This window comes from Papio anubis, chromosome 2, assembly GCF_008728515.1.
Source record: "Papio anubis isolate 15944 chromosome 2, Panubis1.0, whole genome shotgun sequence".
In the NCBI taxonomy this organism is placed as follows: Eukaryota; Metazoa; Chordata; class Mammalia; order Primates; family Cercopithecidae; genus Papio; species Papio anubis.
Genome location: NC_044977.1, coordinates 21,384,682 through 21,396,859, shown reverse-complemented (window position 1 = coordinate 21,396,859; position 12,178 = coordinate 21,384,682). Strand labels below are relative to the sequence as shown.

At 38.8% G+C, this 12,178-nt stretch overlaps 1 protein-coding gene and 1 pseudogene across 8 annotated transcripts in view; both read left to right on the top strand.

Moving 5' to 3' along the window:
- SENP7 (SUMO specific peptidase 7) overlaps nucleotides 1-12,178 on the top strand; it is a 197,867-nt gene that overhangs the window by 58,077 nt on the left and 127,612 nt on the right. For all 8 annotated transcript variants that reach the window (XM_021933988.2, XM_021933986.2, XM_021933985.2 and 5 more), the window contains one exon: nucleotides 8,765-8,862. In XM_021933988.2, coding sequence (XP_021789680.1) covers nucleotides 8,765-8,862 — 98 coding nt within the window. The remainder of the gene's footprint in view (nucleotides 1-8,764; nucleotides 8,863-12,178) is intronic.
- On the top strand, nucleotides 10,086-12,067 carry LOC116273708 (annotated as a pseudogene).

The following is a 12,178-nucleotide window of genomic DNA, read 5'->3' as shown; positions in this document are numbered from 1 at the left end:
GAAGCTTGTGCATGCATCACGAAGTTCTCGTGCCATGGTTTTCAGCTCCATGAGGTCATTTAAAGTCTTTGCTACACTGTTTATTCTAGTTAGCCATTTGTCTAATCTTTTTTCAAGATTTTTAGCTTCGAACATCCTTCTTTAGCTTGGAGAAGTTTGTTATTACTGACCTTTTGAAGCCTACTTCTGTCAACTCGTCAAAGTCATCTCCATCCAGCTTTGTTCTGTTGCTGGCGAGGAACTGCGATCCTTTGGAGGAGACGAGGTCCTCTGATTTTTAGAATTTTCATCTTTTCTGCTCTGGTTTCTCCCCATCTTTGTGGTTTTATCTACCTTTAGTCTTTGATGTTGGTGATCTACAGATGAGGTTTGGAGGTAGATGACCTTTTTGTTGATGTTGATACTATTCCTTTCTCTTTGTTAGTTTTCCTTCTAACAGTCAGGTCCCTCAGCTGCAGGTCTGTTGGAGTTTGCTGGAGGTCCACTCCTGACCCTGTTTGCCTCGGTATCACCAACGGAGGCTGCAGAGCAGCAAATAGTGCAGAACAGCAAATATTGCTGCCTGATCCTTCCTCTGGCAGCTTTGTCCCAGAGGGGCAGCCGCCTATATGAGGTGTCTGTTGGCCCCTCCTGGGAGGTGTCTCCCAGTTAGGCTACACTGGAGTCATTGACCCACTTGAGGAGGCAGGCTGTCTGTTCTCAGAGCTCAAACGCTGTGCTGAGAGAACCACTGCTCTCTTCAGAGCTGTCAGACAGGGACGTTTAAGTCTGCAGAAGTTGTCTGCTGCCTTTTGTTTAGCCATGCCCTGCCTAGAGAGGTGGAGTCTAGAGGCAGTAGGCCTTATTGAGCTTCAATGGGCTCTGCCCACTTTGAGCTTCCCGGTCACTTTGTTTACCTACTCAAGCCTCAGCAATGGCAGACGCCCCTCCCCTAGCCAGGCTGCCATCTCGCCGTTCGATCTCAGACTGCTGCGCTAGCAGGGAGCAAGGCTTCATGGGTGTGGGACGTGCCGAGGCAGGCATGGGAGAGAATCACCTTGTCTGCTGGTTGCTAAGACCTTGGGAAAAGTGCAGTATTTGGGCAGGAGTGTCCCGTTTTTCCAGGTAGCCTGTCATGGCTTCCCTTGGCTAGGAAAGGGAAATCCCCTGACCTCTTGCGTTTGCAGGGTGAGGCGATGCCCCTTCCTGCTTCATCTTGCCCTCTGTGGGCTGCAGCCCACTGTCCAACCAGTCCCAATGAGATGAACTAGGTACCTCAGTTGGAAATGCAGAAATCACCCGTCTTTTGTGTCTTCTGCGTCGATCACGCTGGGAGCTGCAGACTGGAGCTGTTCCTATTTCACCATCTTGGAACGCCCAGTTTGGTGGCTTTTTGTATTGACAGCATGTGACTCCATTCCTCTGTCTTATTTGTGTTTCTGCTGTACTATTGAGTTTTGTACTTTTGTGTGTTTCTTTGAGAGTTTTAAGACTGCATTAAGCATTTTTGTAGTGTAGTGTGATGAATTCCCTTAATTTTTGCTTGTCTGGGAAAGATGTTATTTGCCCTTTATTTTTGAATGATAAGTTTGCTGAATCTAGTATTATTGACTGACATTTTATTTTCAGCACTTGCAATATATCATCATATGCCTGTAAGGTTTCTGCTGAGAAATTTGTTTTTAATCTTATGGGGATTTTCTTACATGTGATTTGATATTTTTCTTACTATTTTTAGAATTCTGTCTTTGACGTTTCAGTTTGACTGTGATACACCTTGTAGAAGCCTTTTATGGATTGAATGTATTTGAGGAATTTTGTACTCCTGTATCTTCATGTTTTTATCTTTTGCAAGACTTGGGAATTTTCAGCTATAATTTTTTTCAGATGTTTTCTTCCATTTCTCTTTTTTCTGAAACTCCCATAATTTGAACATTTGGTTGCTTTATGGCATCCCATATGTTATGTAGGCTTTCTTCATTTTTTAAAGTTGTTTTTCACCTTTGTGTCTGAATGGGTTATTTTTTAATTTTTATTTATTTATTTATTTATTTATTTTTGAGACGGAGTCTCGCTCTGTCGCCCAGTCTGGAGTGCAGTGGCCGGATCTCAGCTCACTGCAAGCTCCACCTCCCAGGTTCACGCCATTCTCCTGCCTCAGCCTCCTGAGTAGCTGGGACTACAGGCGCCCGCCACCTCGCCCGGCTAGTTTTTTGCATTTTTTAGTAGAGACGGGGTTTCACCGTATTAGCCAGGATGGTCTCGATCTTCTGACCTCGTGATCCGCCCGTCTCGGCCTCCCAAAGTGCTGGGATTACAGGCTTGAGCCACTGCGCCCGGCCTGTGTCTGAATGGGTTATTTTTTAAAAACCCTGTTTTCAAGTTCAGAAGTTCTTCTGCTTAATTTTGGTTATTACTGAGGCTCTCAACTGTATTTTACATTTCATTGAAATCTTCAGTTGTAGGACTTTTTAAATGATATCAATCTTTGTTGAATTTCTCGAGATCATAAATTGTTTTCCTAATTTTTTGGATTATTTATCTTTTTTTTTGAAAAAAATCTCACTAGTTTCTGTTGTATCCTAATTTTGATTTTTTTCCAGCATTCCATACATTTCCTTTTCTTATGGGTCTCTTACTGGAAAATTATTTTGTTTCTTTGGAGGTTTCTTGTTTCCTTGCTTTTTCATGTTTCTTGTGTCTTTTTGTTGGTGTCTGTGTTTATTGTAACAGTTGTTTTCTTCCAATTTATTCATTAACATTGGTAGGAAAAACTTTTTCCTGTAGATATATTTATAGTGCTGGTTCTGTGAAGGGGTTTGTCTGATTTTACATAGACACAGTCATGTAATCTTTTATGATTTTTTGGATTGTAACTCTTGTCAGCAGTGTCGGAGTTCCTAAGTGACGCAGACTGCTTTTGTTAATGGCAGCCATGGTGAGGCTTTGCTGAGCGTGGGGACTCCAGGTGGGGTGCTCCTTAAGCACCAGTAATAATGGCGGTGGGCTGGGTGGACTTGTCATTAGTTGCCTCAGTGGTGTGTGTGGGTGCCAGTGTGGCTGGTGCGTTGAGCCAATCCCCAGACCTCTAGATGATTTGTGTAGGCAGTGGCAGTGGCAGCTATAGGTGGGGATGGCTTGTCGTCAGGTTTTTGGAAGGCATGTTTCTGAGCCAGTTGGGGAGTGGATCGATCCCTACGCCTCTGGAGGATGATGTGTACAGGTGCTGATGGTGGGCAGAGTGGATCTCTCTTCATGCTCCCCCACCCCCAATGGTGTGTGTGGGTCTTGGTAGCAGTAGGTGGGTAGATAGTTCCCTAGGAACCCTGATGATATGCATTGGTGATGTTGAGGAGTGTGGATTGATTTTTGTTTCTCCGGATGACACGTGGGGGTGCCAGTGGTGGTGGGTGGGCCACTTTAAATTTTTTGTTACAATGTATTTTCATTCTTTTTTTTAAAAAGCATAACATTAAATTTACATAAGCATCTGTTTCCTTTCTGTTCTTCAGATTGAATAATTTCTATTGGTCTATCTATTTCCAGATCCACTGACCTCTTTTTAGTGTCCTTTCTTCTCTTTAGGCCAGCGGTCCCCAACCTTTTTGGCATCAGGTTTCATGGAAGACAATTTTTCTATGGACCCATGTAGTGGGGCAGGTGGGATGATTTTGGAATGATTCAAGCACATTACATTTATTGTGCACTTTATTTCTGTTATTAATACATTGTAATACATAATTAAATAAGTATACAACTTGCCATAATGTAGAATCAGTGGGAGACCTGAGCGTGATTTCCTGCAACTAGATGATCCCATCTGGAGGTGATGGGAGACAGTAACAGATCATCAGTCATTAGATTCTCATAAGGAGCATGCAACCAATATCACTCATATGCACAGTTCACAATAGGGTTTGTGCTTTGAGAATCTATTGCTGCCACTGACCTGACAGGTGGTGGAGCTCAGGTGGTAATGTGAGTGATGGGGAGCGGCTATAACTACAGATGAAATTTCACTTGCACACTTGCCACTCACCTCCTGCTGTGTGGCTTGGTTCCTAACAGGCCATGGACCAATACCAGTCCATGGCCTGGGGTTGGGGACTCCTGCTTTAGGCCATTCAGTGCTTTTTAAAATTTGGTCATGTTACTTTGTAGTTCTCAAAGTGCCATTTGTTTCTTTTTTACTTTTGTTTCTCTGTTGAGATTTTCTGTCTTTTTACCTCTTTGAAGAGAGTTCATCCTCTCAGAGAACAGTATAATAGCCACTTTAAAGCTTTTTTTTCTGGCTGTGTGTGGTGGCTCACACCGGTAATTCCAGCACTTTTGGAGGCTGAGGTGGCTGGATCACCTGAGGTCATGAGTTGGAGACCAGCCTGGCCAAGATGGTGAGACTCAGTCTCTACGAAAAATACAAAAAATTAGCCAGGCATGGTAGTGGGTGCCTGTAATCCCAACTACTTGGGAGGCTGAGGCAGAAGAATTGCTTGAACCTGGGAGGCGGAGGTTGCAGTGAGCTGATATCATACCACTGCACTCCATCTCAAATAAATAAATAAATGAATGAATAATTAAATAAATAAATAAAATGAAATTTTTTTTCTGGTAATTTCAACATCTCTGTCTTCTTCTACTTGGCTGCTCTTGATTCTCATCTTTTGTGAGTTGTTGAGATTTCCTAGGTTCTTTATATGCCAGGCAGTTTTTGGATTATATCCTGGGCATTTTGAATATTAAGTTGTAAGTCTCTGGGTCTTGGTTAGATTGCAGGTTTGGTATTACTTTGAGTTCACCAATATCATTCTTAGCACATACTCTTCAGGGTCCTAAGATAGCTTTGCCATGAAGTCTGTCTAGAATTCTTAGTTGCGCTCAGTGGGAGAAGCAGAGAAGATTATTCTTATTCCATTTTATTTCAAGTAGAATTCTTGCTCATTTTTAAAATCTGAGTTTTTATACACACACACACACACACACACACACACACACACACAGGATTTTCCTGTGTCACCTAGGCCTGAGTGCAGTGGTACAATTATAGCTCACTGCAGCCTCAAACTCCTAGGCTCAAGTGATTCTCCTGCCTCAGCCTCCTGAGTAGCTGGGACTACAGACACGTGCCACCACCTTTTTTGTAGAGATACGGTCTCACTATATTTATCAGACTGGTCTCAAACTTCTGACCTCAAGTAATCTTCCTGCCTCAGTCTCCCAAAGTGTTGGGATTACAGGCATAAGCCACTGTTCTGGCTCAGTCTGAGTGTTTAGTCTTTGTTATTGATGTACAGGAATTTTTTATATAATAAGGATATGAGTCTGTTGTCAGGATGTGTATTGCAAATACTTTCAATCTGTAGCTGTTTTATTTCTTAATTGTATGTTTGTTGATGAGCAGAAATATTTGATTTTGATGAATCTAGTTTATCAGTTTTTTCCTTTATTCTTAGTGGTTTCTTCTTTTTTTTAGATAGAGTCTCATTCTTTTGCCCAGACTGAAGTGCAGTGGCATGATCTTGGCTCACTGCAACCTCTGCCTCCTGGGTTCCAGCGATTCTCGTGCCTCAGCCTCCCTAGTAGCTGGGACTACAGGTGTGCACCACCATGCTGAGCGAATTTTTGTATTTTTAGTAGAGATGGGATTTCATCGTGTTGCCCAGGCTGGTCTCGAACTCCTGGCCTCTAGCAATCTATCCACCTTGGCCTCCCAAAGTGCTGGGATTACAGATGTGAGCCACTGCACCCAGTCTCTTTATTCTTAGTCCTTTCCTTTCCTTTCTTTCCCTTCCCTTCCCTATCCCCTTCCCTTCCCTCCCCTCCCCTCCCCTCCCCTCCCCTCCCCTCCCCTTCCCTTCATTTCCTTTCCTTTCACTTTTTTGTTATTGTTGTGACAAAACACATGTAACAAAATTTACCATATTAGCTATTAATTGCATTCAATTTAGTGGCATTTAGTTCACTCACAGTGTTGTGCAACCACTTTCTCTGTCTAGTTTCAGAACTTTTTCATCACTCCAAATGGAAACTCTTTAACCATTAAGCATTCACTTCTTATTTTATCTCTTTATTCCCCCAGCTTCCCAGCCCCTGGAAATTACTGCTTTGTTTTCTGTTGCCTGGATTTTCCTGTTCTAGATATTTCACAAAAACAGAATCACGCAGTATATGATCTTTTGTGTCTATGGCTTCTTTCACTTAGCACAAATGCTTTCAAAGTTCATCCATGTCATAGTATGTGGTAGTACTTTAGTTCTTTTTATGGTCTAATAATATTCCATTATATGGATATATCACATTTGTTTATCTGTTCATCTGTTTGTATTGTTTCCACCTTTTTTGCTATTATTGAATAATGCTTCTATGAACATACAAGTATCTGTTCGAAAACCTGTTTTCCATTCTTTTGTTTTATACCTAGGATGGGAATTTCTGTGTCATGTGGTAATTTTATGTTTAAGTTATTGAGGAACTGCAATACTGTTTTTTTTTTTTTTTCTTACAGTAGCTGTACCATTTACATTCCCACTAGCAATGTATGAAGGTTCCAGGTTCTTTATATACTCACCAACACTTATTTTTTTTCTCTCTTTCTTGCTCTTTTACTTCCTTTTCCTTCTCTCTTCCTTTCATTCCTCATCCTAGTGGGTACGAAATGATATGTCATTGTGGTTTTGACTTGCATTTTTTTTGTGTGTTTTGATATAAACTTTAGGGGTATTTTTCCTTCTTCTGGGAAGAATGTTATTTATATTTTTTATAGGGATTTTGGTGAATCTATAAATTTCTTCATTTAGTGTGGACATTTTAACAATGACATTTCAACAGCATTGATTCTTTTTTCATTTTTCCTTTTTTGTTCTCGAAGGAGATAAACAATATTGATTCAAACCATGACCGTGGAATATCTTTCCATTGTTTTGGCGTTCTCTAGTTTCTTTCATCAATGTTTTATGGTTTTCATTGTGGAGATCTTTCACTTTGGTTTGGATTTGCATTTCCTAATGACTAATGACATTGAGTGTCTTCTAATGTGCTTTTTGTCATTTGTGTATTTTTTTTTTGGAGAAATATCTATTCACATTCTTTGCCCATTAAAATATTTTTGTCTTTATCTTACTGAATTGTAAGAGTTTTTTTTTTTTTTAAATTTTGAACACTATACCTTTTTTCTTTTAAGAGATGGGGTCTTGCTGTGTTGCCCGGGCTGGCCTGAAACTCTTGGCCTCAAGCAATCTTCCTGCCTTGGCCTTCCAGAGTGCTGGAATTACAGGTGTGAGCCATTGTGGTTGGCCTGGATACTGTATTTCCTCCCATTTGGTGGGTTGGTTGCCTTTTCACTATTCCAGTAGTGTTCTTTGATGAATAAAAGTTTGAAATTTTGCTGATGTCCTATTTATCATTTTTCTGTTGTCACTTGTGGTTTTTTGGTCATATCTGTGAAATCATTGCCAAATAGAAGTCATGAAAATGTACTGCTGTGTTTTTTTCTAAGAGCTTCATAATTTTAGCTCTTGTATAATATTTAGGTCTTCTCTCCATTTGAATCTATTTTTGAATATGGTGTGAGGCAAGGGTCCAAGTTCATACTTTTGCGTGTGGCAGTTTAGTTGTTCTAGAATTATTTGTTGAAAGTTTATTTTTCTTCCATGAAAGGTTTTGGCATCCTTGTTGAAAATCAATTGTTGGTCTTAGTTATATGAGTTTATTTCTAGACTTTCAATTCTGTCCAATAAATCTGTATGTTTACCCTTTGCCAAGATTGTTTTGATTACTATAGCTTCATAGTAAATTTTGAAACTGAAATGTGAGTCCTCTAATTTTTTCTTCTTCTTCAAGATTATTTTGGTTCTTCTGAGCCTCTCACAATTAATCGTCAGATCAGTTCGTCCATTTCTGCAAAACAGGCTGTTGGAATTTTGGTAGGGAGTGAATGGAACCTGGAGGTCACTTTGGGGAGTAATGCCCAACTGCTAACCAAAATAGTTGATATAGTTAGTAAAGTCTTTCAGTCCTCGATTAGGGGATGTCTTTTTCATTTATTTGGGTTTATTTATTTATTTATTTATTTATTTAGCTCTTTCCTAAAATTTTCCATGTGGCAGTTCATAGGTAACTAACTTTAATATCTTTCAATTGTTATAAATGCAGTTACTTTAGAATCATAGGCCCTATTTAACCTTTTTTTTTTTTTTTTTTTTTTTGAGACAGAGTTGCGCTCTTTTTGCCCAGGCTGGAGTACAATGGCGCGATCTCAGCTCACCGCATCCTCCGCCTCCCGAGTTCAAGCGATTCTCCTGCCTCAGCCTCTCGAGTGCGCCACCATGCCTGGCTAATTTTTGTGTTTTTAGTAGAGACGGGGTTTCTCCATGTTGGTCAGGCTGGTCTTGAACTCCCGACCTCAGGTGATCCACCCACCTTGGCCTCCCAAAGTGCTGGGATTACAGGCGTGAGTCACCACGCCCGTCCATTAACCTTCTATGTAATAATTTTCATTACTTCCTTTAAATACATTCCAGATTTTAATAGCTGTTTAAGCTTTGGAATCTCAAAGTATTGATTTTTTTGATTAAAATTACCTTGGTATTTTAAAATGTCTTCCTAGTATTTTTTGGTGGACTTACATTTCTGCATTAGCAAGAGAGCCAGATATTCCATAGATTGCACTTATTATTTTTCTCTGAACTACTATGTATTTGTTTATAACAAATTTCCAAATAAAAAAGAACATTTTAAATGCCTCTTGCATATTGATATGTTTATTATTAAAATTTCATTTTTTTCCTAGTGGGAAAGAAGCCTAAGGAATAAAGTCATCTCTCTAGACCATAAAAATAAAAAGCATGTCCGAGGGTGTCCTGTCGCTTCCAAGTCTTCACCAGAAAGGTAAGATATGTGTGTGTGTGTGACATAGTATGGGCTTATCCTATAAAATGTGACCATAAATGATTTATTTTAGCTTGTTGTATCTCAATTATGACCACAATGTTTAAAATAGAAGGTTTGAATTCAGTAGCCTCTAAGATTCTTTCAGTCTCTTAACTTTCTGCAATTGTTAGTATCTTAACTCCCTTGTTTTTGTGCATTTGGAACATCTTGATAAGCTTTTGCTGATAATGCAAGAGTTATACATATGATGATTGACTCATTATTTGCGATCAGCAGTGAGAAAGGGTGCTCGATTTCTTCTTCTTTTTTGTTTTTTAAAGGCTAGTCAAATGAAGCAGTGGGAATGGAGCAGAAACAAAGACATCTGCAACTTGTAATCAACTGGTTGTAAATACCTCTGTACTTGGGCCAGCCAAAAATACTCCGTTTAGCAACTATTGTCCTATAGTCACAGTGCTAACAAATTATTTGTATAGGGGAATTAAATGTCTGGAGGATTCAAATTACAGTTGTTACTGGAAATAATTTACAGTATTTCAGAATTGGACATAAATCAGTGATTAGAAAGTTGTTATTTTAAAAAGAGTATTGAATTTTCTTTTTAACATAGTGAATGAAAAAATGAGAATAGCAAATTATGATTATTGGAAAGTCACACAAATTTAGAAGACTCAGTGGGGTCCTTGAATTTATGTCAAAGTACTTCTATAAACTACTTAGTCTAATTCTCCCTTTTCAAGTAAATTGTGTGTAGGAAATATAAACATATATTGGCGACTCCATAGCAGTTTATGAGCCTCTTGACATACCATACCATGGATAACTTGTCAAGGTGAATAAGGCAGGTCTGTTGATGCAATGATGATGCTTTCATCCTTAGAACAAGCACACATTCAGTATTCAGACTTGGTTTCCCAAAAAGATTTACATAAAAAAATTATACTTCGTTTGAGAGATGGAATGCTAGAAGTAAAGGAATGATAATTTTAATTAATAAAGCCAAGCCACATTTTCTGAAAGGTTTGCACATACGAAGTTGTTTTATCTTATGGGAGACATATCCTGAAGACTTTGCATGCTTCAAAACATATATAATTCCCCTTTAGCTGCCGTCTTGTATCCCTGCATGTGTGTGCCTAATCTCAGCTGGCCCACCTGAGACCCTGTGAGCACCAACCCTAATTCCCTGCATGTCCCCTTACCTGCTCTGACAGGATGAAAGAAACAATCACGAATCAGGAAAAACTTGCCAAACTGCAGGCACAAGTGCACATTGGTGGGAAAGGAACTGCTTGTAGAAAGAAGAAGGTGGTTCATGGAACAGCCACAGCAGATGAAAAAAACTTGAGCTGTCCTTAAAGAAGTTAGGGGTAAACAGTATCTCTGGTATTGAAGAGGTGAATGTGTTTACAAACCAAGGAATGGTGATCCACTTTAACAACCCTAAAGTTCAGGCATCGCTGGCAGCAAACACTTTCACCGTTACAGGCCATGCTGAGACAAAGCAGCTGACAGAAATGCTACACAGCATCTTAAACCAGCTTGGTGCAGACAGTCTGACTAGTTTAAGGAGACTGGCTGAAGCTCTGCCCAAACAGCCCGTGGATGGAAAAGCACCACTTGCTACTGGAGAGGATAATGATGATGAAGTTCCTGATCTTGTGGAGAATTTTGATGAGGCTTCCAAGAATGAGGCAAACTGAATTGAATCAACTTCTGAAGATAAAACTTGAAGAAGTTACTGGGAGCTGCTATTTTATATTATGACCACTTTTAAAGAAATTTTTGTTTATGGATATGATAAAATCTAGATCTCTAATTTAAGCCCAAGCCCCTTGGACACTGCAGCTCTTTTCAGTTTTTGCTTATACACAATTCATTCTTTGCAGCTAATTAAGCCGAAGAAGCCTGGGAATAAACTTTGAAACAAAGGTGATTAAGGTTCTTTGCCTAGTAAAAAACAAAAAACAAAAAACTTATATCATTCAGGCCGGGCACGGTGGCTCACACCTGTAGTCCCAGCACTTTGGGAGACTGAGGCAGGTGGATCACTTGAGTGCAGGAGTTCAAGTACAGCTTGGGCACCATGGTGAAACACCATCTCTACAAAAAACTAATAAAAGTAAAAATTAAAAAATACTTAAATCTCACTTTTCCATAAGAATGCTTGTAAAGTGGTGGGCACAGGTTCTTTGGGATATCAATCAATAACTTTGTAACATATTGCTTTAATTTTGCCTTTTAGTTTTCTGGCATTATCACTAATATTTTTTTCAGTGTATTTTCTGCTAAATTGTCAGCCTAGCATAAAAAGATAATTGTTTGGCCTTCCTTATAGAATTTATGACATCTGACTTCTCTTCCAGAGTTAGTGATTTTCAGGCATGGTCACAGCATTAACATTATAACATCTATTTAATATACACTTAATGATATTGTTAGAGGATAAAAAGTTTTTAAAATTCAGTAGCAGTAGAAATTGAATTAAAAATACAATAATGAACCAAATCACCATCTTTTTAATAAATGAAAAGAACAGTGTGGTTGACATGAACCTGACAAAGGAAGATGATACATTTTTAAATTGATAAAAGTGATGTAGCCAACAGGCATTAGTGTAATTAGTTTTATAGTTTACTCAGCCAATTTTTGAATAATAGAATATGATTTTTGACAAATTTTTAAAATCTAGAGGGCTTTGTATTATTTCAAAATTTTATACTGAAGACGCATATATATGTCTTTTATATATATAACTAACTATATTAATATACAATTAGTTCAAATTCACAATGTTAAAATGTTCATAAATTATTTCTGGGGGATGTATATGAATATTAAAAAGTAGAATTTAAAAATGTATCTCTGATGTGTGGTAGAAAGGACCTGAGTCATTTCCAAATCCTAGTTGTCTTAAGCTAGGAGGGGGCATCTTGTCTATACTTCAGTTTTTCTCTATTGAAAGTTCTGGAGCTTTTGATTCTTAACCTTTTTCTGAATGTTCTGCTTCTAAAAGGTAGGTAAAATGGGATGGTTAGGATATCTAGAATATCTGGAAACTAAGGTGGAATGGAACATGATGAGTTGTTTAGATGAAACTGGGTTATGACAGTTAAGTTAGTAGGCAGAGTTAGGAAGTGACTTTGTTCAAAACAACAGGAATGGGAAAGTATGATGTATTTGCTTCACAGCACAAGGATTTTGTAAAATTCTCTTGGGCATATTATTTTTAGAAGAGAAACAGTTTGGTTTTTCTGTTTTAATGGGATTCTTTTTTCCTCTCTTGATCTCATTTTCACTATCAATGAGCTTA